At 40.0% G+C, this 16,382-nt stretch overlaps 1 protein-coding gene across 1 annotated transcript; it reads right to left on the minus strand.

Annotated features, from left to right (window-relative positions):
• Positions 1-692: 692 nt before the first annotated feature.
• On the minus strand, positions 693-13,533 carry mavs (mitochondrial antiviral signaling protein). Its single transcript, XM_047345978.1, has 5 exons — positions 13,414-13,533; positions 11,128-11,250; positions 6,524-6,704; positions 4,934-5,679; positions 693-2,914 (listed from the first exon to the last, which is right to left on the minus strand). The coding sequence occupies exons 2-5, from the start codon at positions 11,248-11,250 to the stop codon at positions 2,165-2,167; spliced, it is 1,800 nt and encodes a 599-aa protein (XP_047201934.1). The 5' UTR covers positions 13,414-13,533; the 3' UTR covers positions 693-2,164.
• Positions 13,534-16,382: the final 2,849 nt, after the last annotated feature.

Here is a 16,382-nt window from a genome sequence, read left to right on the forward strand (position 1 = left end):
GTCCTTGCAGGGTCAAAGTACCTATCTCCAGGGGTGAAAGTGAGCCGGTACGGTCAGGTACTGCGTACCACTAAAAGATTCAGCGTCGTTACGCAGTACCAGGAAGAGGGAAGAACGGCTGTCTGCTATGAAACAGTCATCCAGAACCAGTTACGACTGCAAAAATTCATGAGCACACAACGATCAGATCCGCTATCAGCAGGCAGTCTAAAACACGACTTAATCTGTTTATAAATATAGCTTTCTTCCCCTCATTCCACATAGTTTCTGAACTGTTCTGCTATGATGGAGCCTCAATGCTCTTGCTTTCTCCTCGGAGCTCGAGGCTTTTGTAAATGCCCAGCGTTTAAAACGAGCACCGCTACGTTTAATGTCTGTCTGCTCGCTGCTAAATTCCCCAGTTAAAAGCAAAGGGAGAGAAACTAGTTGTGTTTCATGTTATTTTGCTGAATTACAACACATCACGGCTCGAAAATACCGTTACGACCAGAGATTGACATACGCTACGAGAGCGCATGCGCGCTTACCTCCGAAAACAGAGCGGTTGCCAAGGAGATCGGTGCGTTCGATTTAATGGACTGGGAAATTTTACACAGGTGGCGCACAGACATTAAAAACCGCAGCTTGCATTAGGACATGACGAATAAATCACTTACCATCTACAGACTTTTAAATAATAACAGCGAAAACCGAACTGTCAATTTTTTTATTTAAATGAAATCAAAACTTGATCACAATGCAGAGAATAATAACCTCTTTGTTCAAAAGAAAAGACGGAAACTGAAGATGAAAAGTTATGCATCAGAAAGTGGTTTATCACTTTTTCATACATGTAAGTTCTTTAACAATTGAAATATATATATATATATATATATATATATATTCTACATTGTCAAGTGACTCTAATTTCTGCCTTATACAGACAGCCTACAGTAAAGTAAAATATTGATACGTTTTAATTAGTTTGAGTTTGGACTTTGCTGAGATATAGCCAATAACAGGCTTTGTGTTTTTACTCCCCAGTGCTCTCAGTAACTCAATGAGTTGGACTGAAACTAAAGTTGATGTGGAAAAATAAAGGGCATCGCTGAGAAATAAAACATTTTTTTAAAATCTATTAATTTTTAAAAGAGATCTCAAGGGGGCCACAGATGAGTTACAACACACACACTATATATATTATATTACATATATAATATATATATATATATGCATGCATATATATATAATATATATATATATGCATGCATATATGCCCCCCTCTAGCTCCGCCCCTAAGTACCGGCAACAATTTAAAACTACTTTCACCCCTTCCTATTTCTAGTGATCACTGGGTGCAACCCGGGATACACCGTGGACACACTCACTCCTAAAGACAATATGGAGACACCTATAAAGGTGTCAGATTTTTAAACTATGGGAGGTAGCTGGAGTACTCGTAGAGAACCCATGCGTGCAAGGTGGAGAACATGCAAACCTCACACACAAAGACTACAGTCTGGGCTTGAACTCAAGGATCTTCTTGCTGCAAAGTAAAAGTGCAAACAACTGTGCCATGGTGGAGCACCATGTGTCGAATGTAACCTCAAACCCAGCTGTTCTGTGAAGGGCTTGGTGATCTGTTAAGAGAACAAACACCATCATGAAGAAATAACCAAGATTTTCCTTTCATTCATCTTTTAACTTCTACTTCAGTTATGCAGTACGTTGCTTTGGTCCATCGCAAAGAACCTCAAATAAATACATTGTGAATTTTGGGTGTAAAGTGGCAAATGTGACAAATGTAAAGGGTGTGAATACTTTTGGGAGGCACGGTACACAACCTCAGTTTCATCAGGCACCTTTACAAAAACCCACATTTGCAGCATGTTCAGAAATAACCTGGGATGCCACCTCACTTCAGTGAAGTGTCCCAACTAAAATCAACAACTTGGATTTGGTTATTTTATCATACAGGCAAAGTCATTCACTGCTGAACACCAACATATAGAAATCATTGAAATGATCAAAGGTCTGGCATGTCAGCTATCATAACTACAGATAATTATTAAACTGCTGCCCCACGCCCTCTTAGTGCAAGGATTCTGATAAGGCACCATGCCCCTGTGATTTTCAGCTACTATTCTCACAGCCTAATCTCTGTCTTTAAGAGCATTAAATCGCCTCATTTCCTTATCATCAGCAGAGCACAGGCCAACACTCCAACTCCAGTGGCGATCAGAATGTACTTTGTTGTTGATTGGCCGTCACTGGAGTTCGGACCTTTGGTTTTCTCTGAACTCGGCAGGGGCCTCTGCTCAGAGGAGAAACCAGCTCCTTCCAGCTCAGGGGGGTTAAAGCTCTCACTGCGATGGCTGTTGAAACGCGACACAGTATCATCTGCAGCCCTAATGGATGGCAATACTGCAGCGAAGCTTCCTTTGGCTGGTTCTCCATTGACAATTTGAAGTTGTGGCACTGGAGCTTGACCGTCTAGGTTAAGGATCGATGACGCCTCTGCTACGTGTACTACATTCTCCATCACTTCAAAGCTCTGATTTGGAGACTCGTAATGATTCTCCTCTGGTTCACTGTGGTCGGGAGCAATCCCGCTCTCCTGACATGGTTGTGCCGAAGTCGCATTCTCAACTTCAGGGCCGACTGCAGTGCAGGCAGGGAGGAGGGTCTCTGCGTCTGATGCAGCCTCACTTATTTCCAGACGCTCACTGTTGCCGGAGAAAGGCTGCAATGGGAAGTTGGATGCCTGGACTGGAGGACTGGCATGATTATCTGGCTGGATGCTGATGAGGTGGCCAGGTTTGCTCAGGCACACTGTGTTATCATCACGATCTTCATGAAAATTGTCTCTCCTGTTGGTGCCCAGCTCAGGAGAGGTAGAAGCTGTAGCTTCAGTCTGTGGTCCACCTTTAAAAATCTGCAGAAACAAATCATTATAGATGTCAGTTTATTTAACTTCCTCATATGAAGTTTGTGAAAGTGGTATAGAGTTAAAACATACTCAAACATTCACTTTCACATTTAATGAAATGAAAGATGTTTACATATGGATGAACGAAGTTGGAACAAAAATCTGTATTGTAGAACAAGAAGGCGATGGAGCTGCAGAGCAATGTTTTAACGTTGTACCCTTTCTCTTCTGGAAGTCTGCCATATTATGAGCAAATGGCTGCTCTGCCAAAGAGTCACACCTATCATTGATTACAGTAAACGACAGTAAGAAGCTGCTAAATGGCACAAAGACGTAACTGTGCCAGCAGAAGTAAGGAAAAGGTGCAACTACGTTTCAGCAAATTTGATTATCTAACGCTGGATTTCAAAATCTTAAAAAATTCAAATAAGCAGAGAATAGCAGCTCATTCAACTCATACAGTGGCTTGTGAAAGTTTCCATATTTCTCGAGTTTCCCCACATTTTGTCAGGTTCCAACCGTAAACTTCAATGGATTTTATAGGGAGTTTATGTGATGGATCAACACAAAATGGTGCACAGTCGTGAAATAGAGAGAAACGGATGATTTTCAAAATTTCTTACAAAAACAAATCCAAAACAGGGGTTGTGTATTTAGTGCTTGAGTTAATACTTTGTAGAACCACCTTCACTGCAATTACGGCTGCAAATATTTTAATAGTCTGCCAGCTGGCAAATGTATACACCAAATGTGTTTGTCCTAGCTCTTTAAAACTGGATAGACGACTCGAAATGCGGCCAACGATGCCAAGTCTCCGGATCGATCTGTTTAAAGTAAAGTGACAGGACATATGTGGCATTCCGGGGCGTAAGAAGTATTGACCTTTCCAAATCTTTCGGAGCTTAGGGTGTGAATTCCTTTCAAAGTGCTGCCAGACTTCCTGCAAATGGGCTTAAATGATTTTCAGGCCTCAAAGACAAATACTGGCACAAAACGAAGAATGCTTCATGAAGCTTCACTGGCACACCGCTACAATACACTTAAGCCCAAAATAATTCACACCCCTGAACGATTTACATTTTAAATGATTTTAATTGAACCAATGTTTGTTTCTGATTATCTACTAAAAAATACGATTTACTTGGATTTCTAAGAAATTGGCATGTCAAAAAGTATTCACACCCTTCAGAATAATCAACGGATAAATCATTTTAGGCATCAGAGCAATTCAATTCTTCTTATATTTACTGACCAGCTTGCATGTTTCCGTTGGTATTTTGACAATTTATTTTTGGCGATGAGCTTTAAGTATTTGAACTTGGAAGGCCTCTTTGCCATCACCCTAATCTTTAACTCTTTCACAGATTCTCTATCAGATTCAAGTCGGGACTCTGCCTGGGCCACTCGCTCCAAAACGAGAGAATTACTTCCAGTCAGAAAAATAATGTTGGTCACATACAAGAATCTGTTGAACTCTGGCTCTATGTTTAGGGTTGTTGTCCTGTTGGAAGGTGAATCTGTGCCCCAGTCTCACGCCCACATCCTAACCATGGCTGTTTACCGATGAAGGAGCAGTGACAGTGAGTTAGCTCACAGCCACAGAGCAGCCAGCGTGTTCTTCAGGTTTAAAGCAGAGGCATGGCCCGGTTGTCAGTGAATTAAAAGACAGGCCGACAGATTTACTGGGGAAACTGGTAATCTAATTCAGCATCAGTCTTTCATCTGACACACATTACTTTGATGTTAAGATCATCAATTTTCTTTATCTCTTGTTTAGGAAATTGTTGATAGAAAAACGTATAGATAAATCACAAAGAGCTTGATAAATCTTCCCAGGCAGTAATTACTCTGTCGTTCACCAGAAACAAATAGGGAAATGTCAAAACACTACATTATGAGCCTAATAAAAGGGGTTTAAATATCAAAATGGCCACAAAAGCTGATCTCGTAAACCAACTGCAGGTAGAATTAGGCTTGTTCTTCTAGATTAGATTAAGCATTGAATGAGTATAGGTTGTTATTCACCTGTGCAGCTGCACGTTCAGGGCTCTTCTCCGGCTGAAGAACAGCTGTAGGAACTTTGTGGTCTGGTGGAGTGGTGTCCTGGACTGGATGTTTCACTGGTGTCAGAGTTAGAAGAGAAGACCCATCAGGCACTTCGGAGTTTATCGGAGTTGAAGATGGACACTGCTGTTGCTTGTCATTTGTGGCGGCTGCTGTTTGTGGAGGATCTGGATTGAGCGATGTCTCTGTCTCACTGTGTGGGACTATACTCTGCTGCTGAGGTGACGTCACAACGTTGACAGCAGCCTCTTTCTTTTCTGAGCTCATATTTCCTGGGACTAAACTAGTATCACCAGATGCATCTCGGATGTCTGATTCAGAGTTTTCCTCTGGCTCCTGCTGAGGAACAGTTTTTTCCTGTAGCAGCAGGGGCTCGGCTACTTGAGCAGGGGAGGGAGGAGGCGTGGAAGGAAGAAGTGGAACTTCATCCTGAGTTGACTGCGGAGGCTCAGGGCTGGGCTCAGGTGGGGAAACAGCCCCTGAAGCCTGGACTGCTGTGATCTGCGGGACCTGCTGCTGAGCAGGAGTTCTGACAGGAGGTGGGACCTGAGCAGCTGGCTCAGGAGGAGCTGGAAGTGTTTCCGCTGGCTGAGCTATAGTGGCCTGACCACTTACGGCGCTTCCAGAAACGGGCGGGTGATTGGCAGCTGGTGTCGGATGGACATGAGCCCTGACGACAGTTGTTGGAGCGGAGCCAGAACTGGAATCTAGGACAAAGCAAACAGCTGTGATATTTATGTTTGTTTGTAACTAGAGCTCTGTGAAATGTAGTGATCCCTGAAATTATACTGAAATGTGCTTATTATTGACTTATTTAATGTCCAGAGAGCCACAAGACATAAAACCTTTTCCCTTTAAAAGATAAAGTACAGTATCCCCACAATGTCAAACTAAAGTTGAAATTTGTCATTTGAATTTGTAGCTTTTAGCTTTATTATCAGGGTTCCTGCATATTTTTCCAGTTATCATTCCTTTTTTTTTTTTGATATGACGGATATGTCAACAGTGTTCATACTTAAAATATGAAAACTGCTATAATCAGGACTGATAGATGGGTGGATGGATGGATGGACAGAACTTTTAGACAGTGGGACAGGAAATAGAGCCCAGAATTAAAATAAAATCCATGCTTGGTATTCTTTTTCCATCATTATCCAAAACATAATTATCCTGACTGCTTAGGAACCCTGAGTTACTCTGTGCCGGGTTGACCTCTCTGAGAAGAGAGCGTTTTACTTCAGATCTACATATGACCTAACTCATTGCAACATTCATGCAAACATGAATAAAGATGAGTTTATAAACACCTTAGATTAGATCTTGGCCAAAAATAGACCCACAAATAATTTTTCTGTTTGTAAAAACAGCACAGAGTAGTACTGCTCCGGTTTCCGGAACTGTGAAGTTCATACCAATTATTAAGCCACGTGACACTAAAATGTTTTTGAACAACATAAAAAAAAAAGAAGCTTAAACTATCATTTTTCACAATATTTGTCATAGTCTAAGCCATTCCAGAATGTGGTTTTGGTTGATTATTAAGATACGTACTGTTAACGCCTCGCAGAGAGTCGTATTCTTGCCTGATCTCAGCTGCAAGGTTTGTATGCTCACATGCCTCTAGTGCCTGGATGAACTGCTCCGGCCAATTTTCTCTTCTCCTTAGACAATCCAGGAGAAGCACCATGCCATCATAATTCCCAGACAACTCCCGTTTTGCCTCTATATTTTCCTACAATTAGATAAAGAAAAAAATACAGAAAAGCTTTGAGGGTAGTCATAAAACATATAAAACCAAGTTTAAGCAGTGGAACGTTTACTCTGCGTAGTAGTGTAGTTTGTTACTTGGCTGTAAAGTCCCAAATATTAAGAAGACAAAAAAAAAAAAAAACCTGTTCAGCAAAAAAGACTATATATTTAAAAAAGACAAAGTATACATAGCTGCCTGAGCCTTTAACGTTTTAAGCTTAGTATATAAGTAACATAAAGGAAGTAGAAGTAGTAATAGCGTACAGTGCCTTATAAAAAACATTTACTTGCATTTAGCATCATCAACCCCCCCTTAAACTAACCAGCTTACCAGCCTCACAGCATCATGCTGCCACCACCATGTTTCATCATGGTTCAGGGTGCTGTGCAGTGTTAGTTTTCCACCTCAGCGTTTTGCAAGGAAGCCAAAATGTTCCATTTTTCTCACATCTGTTTCACCCTTCTTATAAAGACAAAGTTGTTGACAAATCCTCCCAGCTGAGCTTTGGATCTGTGCAGCTCCTCCAGAGTTGCCATGCAGCTTTTGGCTGCTTCTTTGATTAATGATCTCTTGTCAGTTTAGGTTTGAGGGTCGTGCCGTACTCTTTCCATTGTTGGATGATACACTGAACAGTGTTTTAATGCTTGCACATTTTTTTACAACATAGGCTCCCTGCTAGAGGCGACAGAGGGCAGACAGGAAATAGAGCTTAGGAAGGAGGAAGACATTTGGCAAAGATCTCCAGCTCTGGGAGTCGAACTCGGGACGGCCACTTTCGAGGACTGTCGCCTCTATATATGAGTCGCGTGCTTAACCCCTACACCACCAGCGCCGCGCCCGTAGGCTCCCTGCTTTAAACCTCTTCACAACTTTCTCCATATTCTCTGTTGTATTGTTTGATCTTCATGGTTCTGTTGGTTCACCAATGTTCTCTAAAATAACCCTGAGGCCTTCACAGAACAGCTGGATTTATGCTGAGAATAAACAACACACAGGTGGACTGGATTTATTAATAGGATAACTTCTAAGAGGAATTAGTTGCACTGGATTTCATTTAGGCGTATCAGGGTAAAAAGAGTTGAACACTTAGGCCTGACACACTTTTCAGGTTTTCATTTGTAGAATATTATGAAAGCCATGTATTGTTCAACCTCTTAAGCCCTAGGGTCCCCTTACAAGGGGACTTGGTATGGGAAGAAACTTGTGCCATCAGAAACTGAATTTGAATTGCTGACTGAATCTGTATTTGTGTAATTTGAAATTGAATGCATTGGTTTGAAAATGAATTTCACTAAACTGAAACTGAATTCATTTGCTTTTAAAATGTATTTTGTTGTATTAAAAATTCATTTTGATTACTTTCACTTTCAGGTCTGAGATTCAGTTTTTTGTGTCACACATCCGGATCCTTGAAGCCACAGATTAATCAAACACAGATTTAATAATTCACGGATGTCATTCACTATTGCTGGGTCCAAATTCAGGATTGCATTATGTTGAAAGATGCATTTGTAGGCCGATAACGTCCTGGATGAGGCAACGAATGCTGTCCAATCTCCAAGGTCCCAACAAATGCGTCCTTCTTTTCCCCAGATTTGAAGGATGGGTCCGGTGTGTCTTCCATGTCCCACCCTATCCCATGATTCATTGCGGGTCAAAGTAGATTGTTCAAACGCCGGAGGACAAAAAATTGTAAATAAAATTATATTGCGCATTCTGTGAAACAAATGAACTTTTACAATGTTTTTAGACGAGAATGTAGTTGTTTAAACCTAAAATATCTGATCAGTTTATCAAGATATCGCTTAATTACACAAATGCACCAATGTGTGACAGAAAAAACGGATTTTTGGAACTGAAATTGAATTACAGACCTGAAAGTGAAAGTAGTCAAAATGAATTTTTAATACAACAAAATATATTTTAAAAGCAAATGAATTCAGTTTCAAACCATAAAATTCAGTTTCAGTTTAGTGAAATTCATTTTCAAACCAATGGATTTATTTCAAATTACACAAATACAAATTCAGTCAGAGTAATTCAAATTCAGTTTCTGATGGCACAAGTTTCTTTCCATAACTTGGCCTCTTTAGCAACAATAACACACTCATAGCTGACTAACTCTGAGACTGACACACACTTGTCATAAGTCCAGATCTTAATCTGAGACTCCTCTACAAAAGTATCAACTTCATTCTTATATCCACTGACCAGAGCTCAAACACCAACATAAAAAACTTTAAACATGTATAACATTTCAATTGCTTGTTGTGTTAGCACCACACTGGCTACAGATGTCACTCAGATGTTGGAGTCACAATGTATTGCGTTCATTTCCTTCTTTACAGCAATAGTAAGAGGTTTTGTATGTAAACATCTGTTTTTTGTTAGGCAGAATTTAGTTTTTTGCATTCAAACCTCATTTACTCAGGCCCAGAATAATTTACTCTCAAATTTTCACATCCACATCATCCTCCAGGACCTTTCTGTTAGTTGATACCAAGATTAGCAGTTTAGGCATTGTACAAGTTGAGAAATTTTGTATGAAAGTATGAGTGTCCATTTAGACCCTAGGGCTTTAGGGGTTAACTTCCACTTTACTAATACAGGTCCTTCTCAAAATATTAGCATATTGTGATAAAGTTAATTATTTTCCATAATGTCATGATGAAAATTTAACATTCATATATTTTAGATTCATTGCACATTAACTGAAATATTTCAGGTTTTTTATTGTCTTAATACGGATGATTTTGGCATACAGCTCATGAAAACCCAAAATTCCTATCTCACAAAATTAGCATATTTCATCCGACCAATAAAAGAAAAGTGTTTTTAATACAAAAAACGTCAACCTTCAAATAATCATGTACAGTTATGCACTCAATACTTGGTCGGGAATCCTTTGGCAGAAATGACTGCTTCAATGCGGCGTGGCATGGAGGCAATCATTCTGTGGCACTGCTGAGGTCTTATGGAGGCCCAGGATGCTTCGATAGCGGCCTTTAGCTCATCCAGAGTGTTGGGTCTTGAGTCTCTCAACGTTCTCTTCACAATATCCCACAGATTCTCTATGGGGTTCAGGTCAGGAGAGTTGGCAGGCCAATTGAGCACAGTGATACCATGGTCAGTAAACCATTTACCAGTGGTTTTGGCACTGTGAGCAGGTGCCAGGTCGTGCTGAAAAATGAAATCTTCATCTCCATAAAGCTTTTCAGCAGATGGAAGCATGAAGTGCTCCAAAATCTCCTGATAGCTAGCTGCATTGACCCTGCCCTTGATAAAACACAGTGGACCAACACCAGCAGCTGACACGGCACCCCATACCATCACTGATTGTGGGTACTTGACACTGGACTTCTGGCATTTTGGCATTTCCTTCTCCCCAGTCTTCCTCCAGACTCTGGCACCTTGATTTCCGAATGACATGCAGAATTTGCTTTCATCCGAAAAAAGTACTTTGGACCATTGAGCAACAGTCCAGTGCTGCTTCTCTGTAGCCCAGGTCTGGGGAATGCGGCACCTGTAGCCCATTTCCTGCACACACCTGTGCACGGTGGCTCTGGATGTTTCTACTCCAGACTCAGTCCACAGCTTCCGCAGGTCCCCCAAGGTCTGGAATCGGCCCTTCTCCACAATCTTTCTCAGGGTCCGGTCACCTCTTCTCGTTGTGCAGCGTTTTCTGCCACACTTTTTCCTTCCCACAGACTTCCCACTGAGGTGCCTTGATACAGCACTCTGGGAACAGCCTATTCGTACAGAAATTTCTTTCTGTGTCTTACCCTCTTGCTTGAGGGTGTCAATAGTGGCCTCCTGGACAGCAGTCAGGTCGGCAGTCTTACCCATGATTGGGGTTTTGAGTGATGAACCAGGCTGGGAGTTTTAAAGGCCTCAGGAATCTTTTGCAGGTGTTTAGAGTTAACTCGTTGATTCAGATGATTAGGTTCATAGCTCGTTTAGAGACCCTTTTAATGATATGCTAATTTTGTGAGATAGGAATTTTGGGTTTTCATGAGCTGTATGCCAAAATCATCTGTATTAAGACAATAAAAGACCTGAAATATTTCAGTTAGTGTGCAATGAATCTAAAATATATGAATGTTAAATTTTCATCATGACATTATGGAAAATAATGAACTTTATCACAATATGCTAATATTTTGAGAAGGACCAGTATGTGCTACTTCATAGTGGTCTTTCTCAGTGAAATACACTGATATTTGTAACGTCACAATATGTGATCAGGTTCAAGGGGTGTGAATACTTTTACAAAGTAATGTTTCTGTTTTAAATGCAACTGACAATAAAAAAAAAGAACAGACCTCACGCCTGCTACGTTTATATTAGATTAAAACAAAAACAAGTCGAGTTACAGCCGTGAATCATTATCCCCTGTTAAACTTACCCTGTCATGAGTCGTCAGGCAAGGAAGGTGGGTTATTATTTCTCTCACTTTCACCTTGCTAACGATGGTCGGCATATTCCGCCGCAAATATCCATTATAAAGTCTGTCACTGGCAAAGGACATCTGGAAAGTTACAGAGAAGTAAAAGTAAAAAGTCAACTTTTTGTATTCATTTATTTTCTTCACAACATGAAAGATCTTGTCAAGAACAAAGATTTAAGAAAAAAAACAACAACACTGAAATGATTTTGGATCAAATGAAACTGAAAGTGAAAGAGAAGTTTTTCTCCCTAACAACAATGAAAAGAAACCAGTACTGACACTTTGGCCTGACCACAAAAGGTTTTTAGTTTGAGATATAAAATCCTTTCCAATCTTGCAGCGATCAAGCCTCAGCTAGTAACTCACTAAATGTTATCTGTCCATGGTTTGATATCTGAGCTGTAGATGTGCAGCTAAAAGTTTCAACGCTCTCCTTCCCAGACTCACTCATGCATTTTCAGGGGTCAGAGACAATGGTTTAGCCTTAAGTTTTGTAATGGATACACTTTAAGCCCTGTGTTTATTGTACATAAACATCCTAATTACGTAATCTGGTGAAAGGTATAGTCCAGGGGTGACCTTTTCAAAAAAAAGAGTGTTAGTAGTGTCATGTTGTACTCCCGCTACACTATGACAGACAAGAGAGCTCTGCAGTGGGTGGTAAGGGAAGCTGAAAAGGTCATGGTAGGGTCTAGGATCTTTTTCAGAGCTAAAAAGCAGCACTACATTAACTTTTTGAACTGCTCCCAGAAAGCAAATGGAACCTCTTCATCAAAAAAGAACCACCAGACTGCTACACAACATTCTGCCTCAAGCTGGAAAAATACTGAAATGCTGGTAGGATTACGGTAATGAAATAATTGCTTTTGTTTACATATTGTATCTGTTTGTATTTAGAGATGCACCAATAAATCCCCCAGACATCCGAACTGGACAACCTTTCCTGGATCGACTCTGAGTGGTGAATTTTCTTTCCTATTTAACAGATCAAATCTACAAACTCCCACCAATTATGTAAATGCTGTATTTTCCGTTGGAATCAATACCACCACCTCTATTACAGAACCTGGCACACATCAGTCAAAATCAGAATCTTCAGGTCAGACTTTAAAGAAAAACGGAAGGCAGCGTTGGCCAGGAAAAGCCTGATCGGTGCATTATTACTTGTGTTTACTTGGTGCGTTTTCTGTCATCTATCTACCCTTTGATTATTCACTGTAACACGTTAAATATCCCAGGGTAATGCTATCTCGTTTTGTGGTATACGCTTATTAATACACAATCAAGATTTAATTCAGAGTTTTAATCGCAGCAACAGTAGTTTGCCTGCAGTTGCAGTAAATAAATAGGAAAGTCCGGCTAAAGATATCACCCAACACAGGGCTTGGTTTTTCCAACACACACACACTATGACAGTCATAATACTCAGTATGCAGGCCAAAAAAAAAAAAAAAAAAAACTTCAGAAAGCGTGATTATCTCCAAGGAGGCATTTAAGGGTAAAGCGCTGAGAGATTGCAGATTAACCGGAGAGGTTTGGTCCGAAGGAACAAAAGTGCACCTTGACACAAGGGCAAATTATTTGAAGCTATGCCAAATGAATGACCTCTAACTGCCAGGTCATGTCATTTTCTTGCCAGTCTCCTTGGCTGTCCACTGCTGTGAATCAAATTTCAGGCAGAGCAGATCTGCACTAATACAGCTTTATAATCTTGTCATGACCGCATGAACTTCGACGGAGAAACGAATCAGGAAATAACTTCTCGAGCCCGTTGTAACGTAAAACAGCTGACTGAGTGAGTTTGTTCGTGAAAATGGGCATCAAAGTGGTCAGCAAACGTTTTACTGGGAAGTTTGAGGTCATTTAGTAACACCAGCAAAACAGAGACATTTTGTTAAACACATAAATTCGTGCTTTTAATGATCAAAACAGCATCATTTATCTAATAAAGAGGCTTGGCTTTGAGAATAAAATAACTACATAAGTTGGTAAGTGTTTACAAAAGGTTGTAAAACGCACAAAAGTTAAATAAACGCCAATACACTACAGAAATGTGAATGTATAAATTACCACAGTGGCTAGCTAAAAGGAATTAGCTTATAAAATTGTGTTCGAGCAAATTATTTCATACGACTCAACCTAACCTCTATCAAGAAGGAAAAGTACAACAATGACGACCTTAAAATATTCTTCCTGCGCAACATTTACCGGTGAGACGGCAAAAAAACATCAAGTAAAACTCACTTTGATTGCTTGACACCCTTCGTAATTTGTCACGACGTCGCAAACGCTGCTCCTCTGTCACTGAATCCTCGTGTGTTGGGTTCTGCTCAAACATCTGCGCAGCGGCTTGCCAGCACTCCGTTCCCGCCCTCTGACTGGACGACTGTGATGTCAACTAGAAATCGCTCCAATGGGAAACTAGCAGTCGTTGACATGGAGGCGGGGCTTGGACAATCCCCCCACAGTGCTGAGTGATGAGATGGTGGCAGAATCATATTAGATTGTGACTTCTGGTGTACATCTGTGTCTAATCTCGTACCGGTATCCATCAGATGGACTAACATTGACAGAGAGAAAGAGAGAAAAGCCAGAATTGTATTATGTGTTAGATTACATACAATTTCTTCCCTTCATTAAGTCACAAAAAATATAACTTCTAATATGGCATATGATTAGATTAGAGGTCTGACATGCACTTTGTGTTCCCCTTCAGTCAAATCTTTCTAAAACTTCTTTTATCTGCAGTTGTAGCTACTAGTCTTTTGTCGTATGTCTCTACCGGGTTTGCTCATTGAAACATTGAAACTTTTGCCTGCTCTTCTTTGCAAAACACCTCAAACCCTGGCAGATTGACCAGTAAGCATATGTAAACATCAGTTTCGAAGGCTTGCCACCGACTGTCAATTTGATTTAGGTCTGGAGTTTGACTGGGCTGTTCAAACACATCTTTCATCTAAACCATTTCATTGTAGCGCTGTCTGTAGGCTTAGTGCTGATGTCCTGCAAAGGTAAATGTCTTCCCGAGTCTCAAGTCTTTTAGACCTCCAACAGGTTTTCTTTCAGAACATTTCTGTATTTGGCTTCAACAATCCTCTCGCCACTTCTGATCATCTTCTTTTTCCCTTTCTCTTCTGAAGAAAAGCATTGCACAGCATTATGCTTCTACCTTCATGTCCCGCCATGGGGTGGTGTTTTCAGGGTGGAGTGTTATTTTTCAGACATGCATATGTTTAACATGCATTGCAGAAAGTTCACTAAGGTCTCACCTGACCACAGCACCTTCTTTTGCATTTGGTGCGTCCCCTAAATAGTTTGTGGCCAGTTTAGAAAAACAGACAAATATCTCATTCAAAAAAAAATCTAAACACTATCACATAAAAGCATTAAAACTTGAGACATAATCCCATTAAATGGAGAAACCTTAAACTTAGAAAAAGTAAACAAAAATATCTAAAACATGATAAATTGCACTATGATTATGTAATTTTTGACCTTTATGTGTAAGCTGAGGTAACAGTGATTTAAAGGAGCAAGCACTTTCTGAACATCTCGGTTTTTAGACAGTTGGTTCCAGATCTAAAAAGCATATAAACTAAATGCAGCCTCCTCCTCTTGTTTAGTCCTTCTCCAGGAAACACAGAGTGAAGAGGCCTAAGGGGATCTGAGGGGTCTACATGGTTTCTACCTGATTAGTAAGTGAGTAACCTCTGAAATGTATTTTCAGTGCTTTATAGAATTATTATGTAAACAGACAGCCAGTGAAGTGTTTTAAGGACTGGTGTAATACTGCGATCCATTCTCCTGGTGTTTGACAAGACTTTGGCAGCAACACTTTGGATGAGCAGCAGCTGCCCGATTGTCTTTTTTTTTTACGTAGACATGTAGAGGTACCATTACAATAATCCAACCTACAGAAAATAAGACCATCCATCAGTTTTTGGGCCCTGTCTTGGTAGGAATCCATGATGACACCCAGTGTTTTGCTTGCTCTGCTGTTCTTAGTCTAATGGAGAGTAGTTCAGTCTTGATTTTGGGACCAAAAACAATGAATGTTCTGTATTGAGTTAGAGGGAATTATGACCCGCCCACTCATGGATATTTTGGACACTGACTCAGTGACTGTACTGTACTATGGTCAAGTGAGGACACAGGAGTACAAAATTGTATGTCATCAGCATACATATTGCAGGATATGCTGTAGTACCTGTTGATGTTGATTAAAAGCAGACCAAGAATGGGGCCTTGAGGTACCCCACATGTGATCTTTGTTTGCCCTGATTTATAATTATTAAATGTCAAATTTCTCTCTAAATTCAAGATTGGAGCTCCTCATCATGATATCAGACAATCCTGCCAACCTTTCAAATCTTCCAGAAAGCACTCAGATTTCATAAAACCAAGTCAGAGATTGCTGCTTTGTGTCTATTGCATAATATCCTAATGAAATACATAGAATTTTGTGTTTGTATTGTGATGAAATGTGAAATGTTGAAGGGGTATGAATACTTTGGCAAATCACTATATGTACAGCTGCTAATGTGAATGTTTCTGCTTTTATGTAAGGATAAGTGCTTTTATTTGCAAAAGATTTCAAATGCTGTATTCTGCATGTACTAATGTTAAACTCAGTTAATTTCCATTTATGTAGGCAAGAACTTATTCATAATCCATGCCACACTTCCATCCTCTTTTCATTGCTCTGCTTTTAATCTGTTTACTTGCAGAATTATGCAGACTGCAGTATGCACAGCTTTAAATGACCCTTTCCAACTACTAATGTTTCAGTGATGTTATGAATGAGTGTTTTTCCTTGAAGAGATATGCAATATTATTTACAACATGATGCACATCCTTAATTCTGTTAGTCTAAAATGTTATTCTTTTTTTCTCTTCTTACAAAACATTTTGTTCATTTGATTAACAAAACATATGAATTGCACTTTGCCATTAAATTGTAGATGTAAATTACAAACCATTCAATGAGTTTTTCCACCCTCTTACTGCGGGTGTGTACTGAGCATTACAGATTAGGTTTCAGTTCCAAAGCAGGGCTCCAGGGGTCAGGATGACATAAGGTTGCAAAAATATAATAAATCATTTCTGAACCTGCAAAAATAAAGACAATCACAGAAAAAGAAATATGGATACAGGTAAATGGAAATTTGATAAATGTAAACATAAATGCAAAACAACAAACAACTTAAAAGGAA

This window comes from Girardinichthys multiradiatus, chromosome 19 (genome assembly GCF_021462225.1).
Source record: "Girardinichthys multiradiatus isolate DD_20200921_A chromosome 19, DD_fGirMul_XY1, whole genome shotgun sequence".
Lineage (NCBI taxonomy): Eukaryota > Metazoa > Chordata > Actinopteri > Cyprinodontiformes > Goodeidae > Girardinichthys > Girardinichthys multiradiatus.